The sequence below is a fragment of the Capricornis sumatraensis genome, chromosome 3 (assembly GCF_032405125.1).
Source record: "Capricornis sumatraensis isolate serow.1 chromosome 3, serow.2, whole genome shotgun sequence".
Classification (NCBI taxonomy): domain Eukaryota; kingdom Metazoa; phylum Chordata; class Mammalia; order Artiodactyla; family Bovidae; genus Capricornis; species Capricornis sumatraensis.
The window spans coordinates 74,723,887-74,739,023 of NC_091071.1; the positions used below are offsets into that span (position 1 = coordinate 74,723,887).

General features: G+C 40.1%; 1 protein-coding gene across 1 annotated transcript in view; it reads left to right on the forward strand.

Moving 5' to 3' along the window:
- The first annotated feature begins 14,228 nt into the window (after positions 1-14,228).
- The window catches only part of TTC21B (tetratricopeptide repeat domain 21B), a 94,183-nt gene continuing 93,274 nt past the window's right edge, over positions 14,229-15,137 (forward strand). Inside the window, exon 1 of the mRNA XM_068968770.1 lies at positions 14,229-14,249. Within this exon, the coding sequence (XP_068824871.1) occupies positions 14,229-14,249 (21 nt within the window). The remainder of the gene's footprint in view (positions 14,250-15,137) is intronic.

Below are 15,137 nucleotides of genomic sequence, written 5' to 3' on the forward strand. Positions count from 1 at the left end.
TTATTTAGCTAAATTAAAAATTGACAACCCTGTGTTGGTCCTCCCATTTGTATTTTACTGATGCAGCAAATCAAGAGTCTAGGAACCAGTGGGATAGGTAATCGGTACTCAGCCTCATAATTTGTATGTTCATATGTGTGTAACAAAAAGTTTGGATGCTAGAACTATACAAACTATATTAAAGTCTGCAAATTTGTCCTATAATTATTTATTCTACCATACATGGACTAAATTTCATACTATTATGTAATAAGATGAATGCTTCTTAGTCAACTATGAATGTATTGAAATGTTCATAATCAAAATATTATTGCTTTAATCATGTACAATAGCACTTATAGTACTGTCCTTCCTGGAACATGGGAATATTCTCCTAAATTGTCAATTAACACTGATTCAGTCAGTGTGGCAGCAAAGGCACTAGAGGAGAAAAATATTCCAAACAACTGAATATTGTTGGGGAAACTGCATCACCAAGAAATTCTTGACATCAGTAATAGATAATCTGCAATGTCAACTGAGTACTCAGTGTTGAGTTATTGCCCTCTCTTGTGTCTTTATTCTCTCCTTTTGATTGCTTCTTTCTGTCCAACTTTGCACTTTCAAAATTGCCTTTCTAATCTTGAAAAATAACTTTTCTCAACCCTTATGCATTTTTTCTCATTGTTCATAGCTCATTGCTTTTTTAAAAAAATACCTTTTAAATTCAGGGTTCTATACTCAACACTTTCACTCTTGGTTAAAATTAAATATAGGTCCCAATGATATTGATGAGAAAATTTGGCTGTGAATATTCTTATTGACATAGGCACATGGAGTATTCATATGCTATGCTGGTCTTTATCCTTCTCAATAACATGATGAAGAAAAGACTTGAAAATACAAAAGGTGAAGATAGGAAGAAAGAACATTATCCATGTGGAACAGAACTGTAAATACTCTATTTCTGGTTATCATGAATTATCTCTTTATTTAATGTTTACTTAGAAGAGCAAGATGGTCAGAGAACTATTCGATTGATAACTGCAGCATTTTGTTTGTCTTCCAGGAATGTAGTCTTTATTTATCATGGGATGGAGACCAGAAAGTTCTTAAAATAAATTTATAGGAAATTACATTTTAATATAAATTCTTCATTAAAAATATGCTGTTATAGGAAATCCAATTTACTTCATGAGCTTTCATGAATTCACTACCCCATGTTTAACTTGCCACAGTGTGGTGTGTGTTAGAGAACATTAAGATACAAGTTTTATCTTTCTTCTTCAAGCTGTTTGAAATATATTGAGACTCTACCATGCCAGCCCATTTCAGTATTCGTGCCTGGAAAATCTTATGGACAAGGAGACTGGTGGGCTACAGTCCATGGGGTTGTAAGTGTCGGACATAACTTAGCAACTAAACCACAACAGATTCAAATATCAAACTAATTTTGAATCTTTTTCTTACAAAGCACCTTCTCATTCTCTTCAGTGTTCTCAAATCTGGTTCTACCTCCAACCAGTCTACAGTTACTAAAACTCAATTATCTTTATTCAGTCTTTATCATATTTTTTATAGCTTTTTAGAATTTGATGAAGATGGTCATCACCACCTCCTTCACTGAATTGCATCTTCCCTTGCCTTCCATAAAAACTAAGCTTTTCTAGGTCTCTTCTTTCTTTAGGATCTTTGCCTTCACTTTTTAATTTTTCCCCTCTCCTATCAGATTTCTTCTGCAGCATCGGCCTCTTTTTTTGAGTTACAATTCTAACTTTCTGTTGGTCTTTTATACTTGCATACATGTCTATCATCTTCAATTTCATATATCCAAAACTGATTTGACCATATTCTAGTCCTCTCAACCACTAGGAAAATTAGCCAGACGTCAACGTGGTTTCTCACTCTGTTACTGTTTGGAGTCTTCCTTCAGGCTCAGCAAAAGTAAGTACAAATTACAGAATACATAGAGGAATGGGTGAGTAACTCTACAACCTTGGATTAGAGGCTTGGAAGGAGGATTCAGAGACAGTTATAACTGTAAACTCTGACCTGGATTTGAAGAATGAGAAGGGTGGGGCCGTTCAGATAGCAGAAATATTACAGAATAGTGGTCAAAATGTGTATTCTGCAGATTGCCAAAAAGCAGGGTCATAATTTGAGAAGTTGTTGGAAGAATACAGGTAAGCAATGATGGAACATAATCCTTGAGTGCTTCTTCATCTGTCTTTCTACCTCTGAAATCAAACCCATCCTTCAGGATTCAGTGACATTTTCCTTGTGTCTTATTACTGGAAGAGGATTTTCTCTCCTGTGAACGTCTATGGAATTTGATGTCTATGTTTACACCTGGACAGTTTTGAAAGCAAAAGGAGAGACAATTAATAATTATGCTAAAGCAACAAGCATCAGTGAGGACTCTCCTGGGCAAAGCGGGACGTAGGATCACCTCCATGTTCCATTTGTATGGACTCAAACTACCATGGCACTGTAGTTTAAAATGGTTTTCTTCCTCTCCTCACCCTTCTCCTCCACTTCTGCCATAAGAATACACATACCAGAAAGTGTACAATTGGCAGAAATTGGCCTTAAATACCATTGTATCCTCTACAGTAACTTTTTACAGAGAGGGTGTTCTCTAGATATTTGGTAAATGGGCAAATCAGCTAATTTTTAGCACTGTTCTAAGTAGCTCTATTATGGAAAGCATTATTTACCACTCTGGGATCTTTCCCTCTTATATGTTTTTTCACAGGGATATCATTATATGCAAGAGATATAAAAGAATAAAACATCACAAAAGTTACAAATGAAAATTAGCCTTGGTATTTTATAGTAATATTGGATTTATATAATAAATATTTAAACAGACATAAATTACATCCATAAGAGAACATATACTGTTTTTGTTACTTATAAAGAAATAAATATAGATATGAGGGTAGTTATACATATTTGTATATCCAGAAATGTTTGCAAGGTATAAGAGTAAAAAATAAATTGACTTTTGACTCTCTAGAACTCAAGGATTACATAATATTCACCTCGTTCTGTGCTATGATGGAACTATTGAGCTTGCCATTTAAAATTTAATCTCTAAAAGGAATTAGGGCTTCTGGACCATGTTTTTTCTTCAATATCATTTGGCCTGGCTCTTATATGCATTATTAATGTTCCTCGTTCATCAAGGATGGTGAAGAAATGCCTTATTCAGCAGTATTTCTTGCAGTCACAGAAAACACATGTTTCTGAAGGCAAACAGGTTGTGCTTGTGATCAACTTCAGTCATAAATGCAGCCATTTGTCCTACCACAGGAAAAATGTCTATTGAGTTATACTGACTGATATTCTCAAGTAGGTGCAATGCTAGAGCAAAATATACTAACTATAAGTTTTCAATGCCATAAACATGCAAGGATATGGAAAATAGGATTTATGGAGAATGGCTAAATTATGTAGACAGATTTTTTTTTTTTTTTTCAGAGACAAGGAGAGTGAGGAAGGACTTGATTCATATACAGGAGAGGTTGTCCTATTTGTAACATGCTACCATTTGCTAAAGTGAAACTCATTAGGCAGTTAATTGCATGAAGTTTAGTGTAAATCTAGTCAGGCACATCTTAGAACTTTATGATTCTACTCTTCTTTCCCCACATCCAAATCTTGGCATTTCCATTGTATTCTCTCTGGACTATGCCTTAAATGGTCAAATCAATCCAAAGATAACTTCAGTGTGGTGGGCTCCAAGTCTTCGGGTCTATTAGATAACCTCTCTTACCTTTCAATAATCTTAGGGCATTAAAAAAAAAAAACTCATCTAAAAGCCTACCAGGACAATAGTTAAAAATTTAGTTTCTGTATGCGAGACAGCAAAAGAGACACAGATGTATAGAACAGTCTTTTGGACTCTGTGGGAGAGGGAGAGGGTGGGATGATTTGGGAGAATGGCATTGAAACATGTATAATATCATATATGAAACGAATCGCCAGTCCAAGTTCGATGCATGATACTGGATGCTTGGGGCTGGTGCACTGGGACGACCCAGAGGGATGGTATGGGGAGGGAGGAGGGAGCGGGGTTCAGGATGGGGAACATGTGTATACCTGTGGTGGATTCATGTTGATGTATGGCAAAACCAATACAATATTGTAAAGTAATTAACCTCCAGTTAAAATAAATAAATTTATATTTAAAAAAAAGAAAAAAAATTAGTTCTAAGTCTCATCTCAAATTAAATCAGAATCATCAGGAAAGGGCCTAAAAATGTCTATTGAATCATGCTGTTAGAAAGAGGTAGAAGAAAGTTATAACAAGCTTCCCAGGAGGGTCTTATAAGCAGCAAGTCTGAGAAATCGGTCTGAGTTATTGGCAACTGGGTAAGGTTCAGGCCTTTAGGAACTCATCATTAGTTGACTGTAGTACTTAATTAGTAAAATACTCAAAAGTCAGAATGGACAGATCACCAAGTAGCATCTCTGAGTTACCGAGTGTGATTCAGTATGGTTGTGTTATGTATCTAAAGACTTTCCAGCAATCTGGGCTGAATAGTAACAAGGCAGCTTACATTTCAACCTATGTGATTTAGATTTACTAAAAGAAAAGGAGTTCTAACATCAGGGACACAATTAGCTCATATAGGCCTTTGTAAAAAATTAGGGAAAAATTCCCTTTTTTCCTCTGGGGAAAACAACTCAGTGCTGGGACAAGGGATTCAGTAAATGAATTTCAACAGGTACTGTGTAGGAGCTTCTCTTTGAAAGGATCACAGGATACTCTTGGATTTTTCATCTCTCAATATATCTTCCAGGACAAATAATTCTACAGCCGTAACATCTGTAAGGGAAGGAACCATGCCCACCCTACATGGTATGGAACAGTGCCTATATTGAACTTTTTAAAAAGTCGAATAAATGAATAACCTACCACCTTGAATAGATATTGCAAACTGCAGTGAAAGCATCCTTCACAATATCTTGAAATTTAGGAACAACCACACAGAGCCAATAATACTTTCTCTCTTTTTTTTTTTTTTGCAGGGAACCTAACACAATCAGCCTGTATGACAGTGTCATATTTCAGATGGTGGGAGCTGCATGACATACTATTATTATTCAGAAACAATGACTGCTAGAGAATGAAAATGGGGAGGTATGCCAAACACTATTAGCCCATCTGATGGTATTTAATTCTTATATATTCTATGAATGATATACAAAGAATGTAATTTAAATTCTCTTTGAAAAATTACGTGTATATATATATATATATTTTCACTGTTTTCACTAATTTTTGCATTGTAGGTGGATTCTTTATTGTCTGAGCTGCTAGGGGAGTCCGTCACTAAATTTTATATGGGCATGAAACAAGAAATTTCTACCTCTTCTTTTAAATCTAGTAAAATTCAAAGCTGAGCATCAGTCCCATTGGACTGCCAGGAAATTTAATCTCATTCAATATTACAGTCTGCTCTCCTAGGATTCCACCGGAATCCCAGAGGCTTATAGGGTGTTCAGTAAATGGGAAGCCCATCATAGCTTCTAAGGGCAAACTTTTGGCCACACTGGATCCCTGAGGGTCAGTATTTTAGACTCAACTCTGCTGGGCACACCATGCAACTGTTTTTCTGAAGTTTTGCCTCCTTCTGGGCACACTGTCTCAGAAGAGGGGGTGGGGCCCTAGGAATCACAGGACCCTATTGCTTTTGGGCCCTGTCCTGGTTTCAAGGACAAACTCAAGTGCTAAGTTTTTGCAGACTCAGCACTTGACATTAGCATGTATTGCCTCCCTCTCTTGCCTTAGATACAATTCTTTGGCTCCTCTTACCCACCAAGAAACTTAGACTCATTTCTTAAATAAACTTATTCCTCTACAGAAGACCCAAGAGCTTTTAAAATGCCATAAAATAGAATTTCCTGAAATGATGCAAATGATCTCTGTGCTGCCCCAATCCAGCAACCACTAGCCACATGTGGCTACTGAGCATTTGAAATGTGGCTAGTGCAATTGATGAATCTAACTTGTAATTTTAACCATCATGAAAATGTAAACAGCTTCATATAGCTAGCAGCCACCTTTCTAAGGGCTTTTACTTCCACCCTGCTACAAAAATACTAATGGTCCAACCATCTACACGAATCAAGGAGGATGGCAAAACACAAAAAGCAGTAGGATACAGGATCTCAGGAAAGTTCTATGGTGGTAAGTAGAGGGGTGTTTATTGTGATGTTCAACTCTTCTGTATGTTTGAAAATTCTCAAAAATTTGTGGAAAAAATATCCTGCCATAAATTAACCCAGTTATACATGGATTTATGAGCAGGGGTTTTGAGGGAGGAGCTCCAGCCATTTCATTCTTTTTCAGAATTTCTTATTTATTTATTTGGCTATACACCGAGTTTTAGTTGCAGCACTCAGGATCTTTATTTACAGCATGTTAACTCTTGGTTGCGACATGTGGGATCTTAGCTCCCAACCAGGGACTGAACCTGCATCCCCCGCACTGGGAGTGAGGAGTCTTAGCCACTGGACCAGCAGGGAAGTCCCTCGTTTTAATTCAACTGATTCAGACAAGCAATAGGGCTAATAAGGAGGGCCCAGTGCTTGAGAAACCAGGAGATGGATGTAAGGAGAGAGAAAATCTGGATACTCTGAGGTGAGAAAAAATATATATTAGCTGTTAGGGAAAGCAAAAACTCTGCCTCCAGGCTTATCTCTGAATGGAAGGGTTCTCCTCCCCAGGGAGATGGAGGCAGTGTCTTTGGGATGGAGGCACTTTCACTTAGTCACTGTGAGGCTCCAATGAACTTCTGGCCTCATTTGTCGCAGATAAAGAAGTCAGACTGGCAGAGGGAGAGGTTATTTAGGGCGAGCACGTCGGAATCACAAGCTAGGAAGCAGCGGCAACCCTGTGGAACAGAGGCATCACACAGTGGCTGTTAACACAAGAGATGCTGAAATCTATTCAGGGAGGGGAAAGACCAAGGGAAAGCTGAGAGAGGAGAATGAGTGAGAATTGGGTTTGATGTACCCAAAGAAGATCATGCTAGAGCATACCATCCTGCATAACTGAGTCAACTGGGCAGGCACAAAGTCGCTATTCGCTCCTTTATTTTTGCAAACTCAGCACTTGATTTTTAGCATATTTTGCCTCCAAGGAGCGTTGGGACTGTTTGGAAACACTGCCATAAACAAAGTCCTCCAGAATCAGATTCTTAGAGAGCTAAGGCTGATTCTTCTCAACCTTAAGACAAAAACCTTAAGAGGTCTGGTTATCTCACATTCAGAAATAACAGAGTGTCTAGGAAGATGTGCAGTGTGAATTTGACCTTGAGGAAGATTTTTCAGAAGTGAGCTTGGACCTATGGGAGTAAAATTTAAAGCAATGTACTATCTACCTAATGTCACACCAGGCAGAGGGAGAATGATTGCTATTTTTCTCTTCTTATTCTATCAATCAGAAAAAGATTCTTTAAAGGAGTAGAAGACAGATAGCATCTTGTCAAGATATTCAGTATATCACAGTTTCAAACATTTTTAATAATTCATTGTTTCTATTTCAAAATACCAAACTCCTCTGAAATGTGTTTTTCTGTTTTCTCTCTTCTACTTTTGCATAGATGAAATGTCAACATATAATCAAGAACACCAAGAAAAAAAATAACCCCTGGTAAATCTCTGTCATGGTATTTGAGTAGAAACATTTGTTACATCAAGTGAGCCAGAAACAAATTTCTTAGCCATCAGTTATCTGAGCTTCTCAGGTATTTTAAAAGAAAAACAGTTACCATTCAGTAGCCTAAAAGAAGTTAATTGAAGGAGTTGAGTGGAAGGATTCCTTGGACTACAAGTGATGTGAGTTTCACTTCATTCTTCGTATATTAATCCCTGTAGAGCCAGACATCCTGAAATGTGAAGTCAACTGGGCCTTAGAAAGTATCACTATGAACAAAGTTAGTGGAGGTGATGGAATTCCAGTAGAGCTGTTTCAAATCCTGAAAGACGATGCTGTGAAAGTGCTGCACTCAATATGCCAGCGAATTTGGAAAACTCAGCAGTGGCCACAGGACTGGAAAATGTCCGTTTTCATTCCAATCCCAAAGAAAGGCAACGCCAAAGAATGCTCAAACTACCGCACAATTGCACTTATCTCACATGCTAGTAAAGTAATGCTCAAAATTCTCCAAGCCAGGCTTCAGCAATACGTGAACTGTGAACTTTCTGATGTTCAAGCTGGTTTTAGAAAAGGCATAGGAACCAGAGATCAAATTGCCAAAATCCTCTGAATCATGGAAAAAGCAAGAGAGTTCCAGAAAAACATCTATTTCTGCTTTATTGACTATGCCAAAGCCTTTGACTGTGTGGATCACAATAAACTGTGGAAAATTCTGAAAGAGATGGGAATACCAGACCACCTGACCTGCCTCTTGAGAAATCTGTATGCAGGTCAGCAAGCAACAGTTAGAACTGGACATGGAACAACAGACTGGTTCCAAATAGGAAAAGGTGTACGTCAAGGCTGTATATTGTCACCCTGCTTATTTAACTTCTATGCAGAGTACATCATGGGAAACACTGGGCTAGAAGAAGCACAAGCTGGAATCAAGATTGCCGGGAGAAATATCAATAACCTCAGATATGCAGATGACACCACCCTTATGGCAGAAAGTGAAGAGGAGCTAAAAAGCCTCTTGATGAAAGTGAAAGAGGAGAGTGAAAAAGTTGGCTTAAAGCTCAACATTCAGAAAATGAAGATCATGGCATCCAGTCCCATCACTTCATGGGAAATAGATGGGGAAACAGTGGAAACAGTGTCAGACTTTATTTTTGGGGGGCTCCAAAATCACCGCAGATGGTGACTGCAGCCATGAAATTAAAAGACGCTTACTCCTTGGAAGAAAAGTTATGACCAACCTAGATAGCATATTCAAAAGCAGGGACATTACTTTGCCGACTAAGGTCAGTCTAGTCAAGGCTATGGTTTTTCCAGTGGTCATGTATGGATGTGAGAGTTGGACTGTGAAGAAGGCTGAGCACTGAAGAATTGATACTTTTGAACTGTGGTGTCGGAGAAGACTCTTGAGAGTCCCTTGGACTGCAAGGAGATCCAACCAGTTCATTCTGAAGGAGATCAACCCTGGGATTTCTTTGGAGGGAATGATGCTGAAGCTGAAACTCCAGTACTTTGGCCACCTCATGCAAAGAGTTGACTCATTGGAAAAGACTGATGCTGGGAGGGATTGGGGGCAGTAGGAGAAAGGGATGACCGAGGATGAGATGGGTGGATGGCATCACAGACTCGACGGACATGAGTCTGAGTGAACTCCGGGAGTTGGTGATGAACAGGGAGGCCTGGCGTGCTGCGATTCATGGGGTTGCAAAGAGTCAGACACGACTGAGCGACTGAACTGAACTGAACTGAACTGCAGTTTAATCTGTTTATTGCACTTCTTAAAATAGCTATTAAAGCTGTCACTGCTTATAATTTTTCCATTTCCTTTTGTGAATATTTATTCAATGTCTGTCTACCTTTACTAGACTTTAAATTCTCGGAGAAGATGACAAGAATTTTATTCTCTGTCACTGGTATTCATTTAACATTTGGTGAATGGAATGCACGAATGATTAAGCAACACAGTTAGAACTCAGATCACTTCCTCAACTTTCTCCATAATATCACTTAGCAAAGGAGATATGAAAGGTAAGTGCCTGATCATTAACAGCATCTCCCTAATTTACTTAAATGAGTAAAACTGGAGAATTTTAAAGGGATGAGTTATGACAAATTTAAAGGGATGAGTTACAAGTTATTTTTTGCATCAGCAGACACCATGCTTCATGCACAACTCAAAAGAATGGTACTGTGTGTACTGTGCTATTTGGAGAAGAAAAGAGCACTAGAGAGCACATGGACTGGATCCTAATCTCAGAGAGGTAAGATGGCTTGCCACATAGTGAGGAAAGGAGCCTTCCTGTAACTGCTATGAAGTTTTCTTATAAGTGTGCTATGAACTTTTACAAGGTGCTTTTCAATCTTTGAAACATTTTCACATAATCTCATTTAGTCTACACACTAACAAAACAAGTATTACAGTCCCATTCCCAATTATCCATTGCAAATGTATAAACCAAAGCAGAGAAAAGTAAACAACTTTGCCCTAAATTGCAAAGTTATTAACTTTAAGGAATAGAGCCTTAACTCAGATTTCAGCAGTTCTGACTTCAGTTAACTTCTAACTTTTCCATAGCGTCACCTCTGAGACTATGTGCCAGTTTATTTGGATAGTACATATTTGCCCTCTACATTTTCTTGCTCAACTTTATAGTAAAATAGCCTTAAGAAAAAACAAACACATTATCTCTTTATTATTCATAACTGCTTTGAAGGCTAGGTTGGGAACAGAAAACTTGGTGGGGGGGCTTTGGTTAGATTATTTCATATTTGGGGGTTTCATCTGTAAAATACAGAGATTGGACGATTGATTCTAAAGTTCTTTCCAGCTCCCAAGTTTAATAATGTTATATGTTTATCTTTTTTATTTTTTTCATACTTACCTTTATTCTTGTCTTCACCAGCACCACCTATTTTTCTTAAGCGTTTTCCTTTAATTTCTCAAATATATCATAAAATAACATAGATACAAGTGTATTGAGGTAGGAATTGGGGAGAACAAAGCCAAACAGAAGCACAACCAAAGGGCTTTAACAGTCCTATATATTTTTTTTTTTTTGAAGTCGCTCAGTTGTGTCCGACTCTTTGCGACCCCATGGATGGTAGCCTACCAGGCTCCACGATCTATGGGATTTTCCAGGCAAGAATACTGGAGTGGGCTGCCATTTCCTTCTCCAGGGGATCTTCCCAACCCAGGGCTATAAGATGTGCTAGATGCGTATGGGATCAATACTGGGCCTGTGTTTGGAGAAGCTGAGAGTATAATTAATTAGAAGTTAAAGTTATTCAGTGAGTAACACGGCTGTGTTCATTAAATATTAACTTATTTAACCGTAACAGCATTCTGAGGTATTAATCTCACTTTACAGCAGAAGCACAGGAAAGTTAAATAACTTGTCCAAGTAAACAGCTAGGGAATGGTGGTATAAAAATTTGATTGCAGGGCTTCCCTGGTGGCTCAGTGGTAAAGAATCCACCTGCAGTGCAGGGGGTGCAGGTTCAATCCCTGGGTTGGGAAGATCCGCTGGAGAGGGCATGGCAACCCACTCCAGTATTCTTGCCCAGAGAATCCCAAGGACAGAGGAGTCTGGCGGGCTACAGTCCATAGGGTTGCAAAGAGTCACACACGTCTGAAGCGACTTAGCACGCACATGTGGCCTACTCCAGGGACCAGGCTGATCCCCACTTCACTATACTGTGTGGCTCTAAGGTACTCCCCATTAAGTAGAAAAGATTAAATGAATAAAAAATGCACCATAGCTATAATACAAAAATATATATAAAAGTGTGTTAAGTCTTACAGAACACTATGTGTTTTATGAATGGTTATAGAATGTCTATCATGTGTCAGGAACTTTTTGTCTATTATTAGATATTTAGTTTCTTTGGTAAATATGGAAAATTAAGCTCAGGAAATTAACCTTCCCAAGTCATGAAAATAACAGCACACCAGGGGGTTTCATCTCAGGTCCAGGAGACCATGTTCTTGCCACTGTACCATGCAGTCTCACACATTCAATCAGTTATGGCAATCATTAAAGGCTTCATAGAGAGTAAGAGTTGAGATGAATTCTGAAAAAAGAGTAGGCTTTTTTCAGATGGAGAAAGGGCTCAGAGCAAAGTAAGAGAAAGTTTTAGAAGGAATGGTTGTCCCATCTGCCGGGAATAAAGTGTTAGTCGCTCAGTCATGTCTCACTCTCTGTGACCCCACGGACTGTAGCCCACCAGGTTCCTCTGTCCAGGGGATCCTCCAGGCAAGAACACTGGAGTGGGTGGCCATTCCCTTCTCAGGGAATCTTCCCAACTCAGGGACTGAACCCAGGTATCCCATTTTGCAGGCAGATTGCTTACCATCTAAGCCACCAGGGAAGCCCATGGGAACAAAAGACCATGGAACCTTACACAAGGAACAAGTTACCAGGAGTATCAAAGCAAATTTCCAAAGTAGTTTTAATCCAAAAAACACTCATGGAGTGCCAGATATGGTGATTTGTGCTAAATACTTTAACCTCAGAATGAAATTGAATGAAGGGAATTTTATAAATCAACATGGTGTAAGTGTGCTGCCTTCCAATGGTCTGACAGTCCAAGTTTAGACTTTAAAGATCTCAGAAAGGTACCTTGATCATCTGCTCCTTTAACTGTAATTCTCAGAAATTTTCTTCCAGATGGACTCTTTACTTGAAACTAAAAGCGTACAGTTTAAGATTGTATATGCTGACCACGACCTTGTAGTTCAGTTCCTCAGTCATGTCTGACTCTGTCACCCCATGGACTGCAGCACGCCAGGCTTCCCTGTCCCTGACCATCTCCCGGAGCTTGCTCAAACTCATGTCCATTGAGTCGGTGATGCCATCCAACCATCTCTCCCTCCATCTTCTCCTTCTCCTCCTGCCTCCAATCCTTCCAAGCACCAGGGTCTTTTCTAATGACTCAGCTCTTTGCATCAGGTGGCCAAAGCATTGGAGCTTCAGCTTCAGCATTATTTGATGAGGACCTTGGTTTCTGGTATTCTCTGCTGCATACCAACTATGGATTAATCCACAGACTCTGAAAATCAGACCAGCAGGTAATACCAGCTGTCCATCACCACAAACATTTAGCTTGACTATAAATGATGGAAACAAACAAATGAGAACTAGTCTTTATGAAATAATATGTGCCTCTTTGAGAAGAATGCACTCTTAAGGAAAACCAGTGAGAAATATTGCCTAGCATTGGAGCCTGTTATCTTAGTCATTCTTTCCCACAAGATTGACATTACCTAAACTCCTGGCATATAAAAAGGTTAATGTCTTTTGACTGCTTAACAAATTTAAGATCTGCTTAAGGCAACTCTGAATTATATCAACTAAATTAAAATAATTAGGATTGAAATTTGGAATCCGTGTAAAGATTCTACAAAGATTACCAAAACCTCAAATCTTACTTTGAAAATATCTTTAAGCAGAAATACGAAATCTCTTAATTTATTACATTTCAATTTAATTCATTAAATAACTTAAGAAATCTATCAGCAACTGACAGTTGCCTATCTGGTACAAACATAAATGTTTGGGTAGAGATTAAATCTATTCTCAGTTTAAAATCAGCAATATTATTTTTAACTGAAAAACTAGGTTACTTTATTAGCTCCTCTCATTATCGGGGCGGAGAAGGCAATGGCACCACACTCCAGTACTCCTGCCTGGAAAATCCCATGGACGGAGAAGCCTGGAAGGCTGCAGTCCATGGGGTCGCTGTGGGTCGGACACGACTGAGCGACTTCACTTTCACTTTTCACTTTCATGCATTGGAGAAGGAAATGGCAACCCACTCCAGTGTTCTTGCCTGGAGAATCCCAGGGACGGGGGAGCCTGGTGGGCTGCCGTCTATGGGGTCACACAGAGTCGGACACGACTGAAGTAACTTAGCAGCAGCAGCAGCATTATCGGGGAGTAAAAAAGAGTGTTTTTTTTTTTCTTTAAGGACTAATTTAAAGTGCATTCTAACAGGAAACGCGAGATTTCCAGCAATGCTCGCAAAGATGGGCCCAAGTGTGATTTTTCTGCGCCACCTTGAGGCCATAATGCAACTACTACACGTGAAAGTTCAAGGCTTTTTCCTGAGCTGGCGAGGCCTTCTAAACAGCCGCACTGCGGGAACCTGCCTCTACTCTAGCATGCAGAAAATGGTGTCTTTCTTTGTAGTCAGTGATGGGCAACAGACTTGCCCTTATCCCTCCGCTCTCTTCCATTTCCTTCATTCTTTAATTTCTCATCCTGGGCACCCCCCTCCCACCGCCCTCCTACAGTCGTTTCTGCGTTTGACCTCTCTACCTCCCGGGCATCCGGTGGGTACGGCCCCCTTCCCCATGCGCAGCCCTCCCTCCAGCTCCCCGCCGGCGCCTGGACCTGCAATCCCTGCCGCGAGGGCCCGCCCCCTCACACTGGCAGCCAATGGCGGCTCGGGTCCGCCCCGCCCCTGCCGCCGCGTCCCGAGCGAGTTTGGGCCTGGGCGGCAGGGCTGGAGCCCCTGTCTCTGCTGTTAGGCTTCGGCAGGCGCTGGATCGGGAGGCCTGCGGCCTGGCCTTGGGGAAGCCATGGACTCGCAGGGGCTGAAGGTGAGCGGGCAGGACATGCTGTGGGGGAATGGCGAGGGGCTGGGGGGCGTGGGGAAGCGCGCCGACCGGGCGAGGCCGTTGTTACTTGCTGTGCCCGCTGCCCAGTCTGGCTGGGTGTCCCTGTTTGGGGCGCCGGCCTGTGATTTACATCGCCTGCTCTCCCTCCGCCGACCCTGCTTAAAAATTTGCATGTCGGGCAGCGTTCCCCACGCGCTGCTTTCCGAATTGCCGTTAGTGTGCTTGTCCCACCCTGCTGGTCGTGTTTACTTTTTTTGTACCTTGTTTGCACATAAGGTTTTTAGTCACTTTATGACACCGAGTGCGACTCCGAGGTGCGATTTTTAAGGACTCCAGCAAACTAGTGTCAGCAATCCCCCAGCGACGGTAAAGGAGCAAAAAGATTTTATGAAATCATTTTAAGACATAGGCTTGAAAATGAAGTATTAGGGTGATGGTCGGACACGACTAAGCGACTGAACAAAAACTTCTCTGTTTATCACTGATGCATCTCTTCGGCAAATATTTAATGATCCACTTAAGAAATGATGATACGAAAACAAAGATATGAAACTTGGAAATTAAATAAGTTACTTTTTAGGATCATGATATCCATTCATTTGTTCATTGATTCCCTTGTTCAACACATGTTGAAGGAGGGCTCACTGTGTGTCCAGTGGAACTGGGGATAGTAATGAATAGAACAGTCCCCGCCTTCATCGATTTTATAGTCTATTGCTGGCGAAAACCTTAATTAAATTAATTCAACAAATGTTTATTGAATGTGTCCCATGTGTCTAGCATTGTTCTAAGCCCTGAAGATAATAAACCCTGCAGATAATAAGCCCTGCAATAATAAAGCTAAGAAAAACCCTCTCAAATTTTTCTACA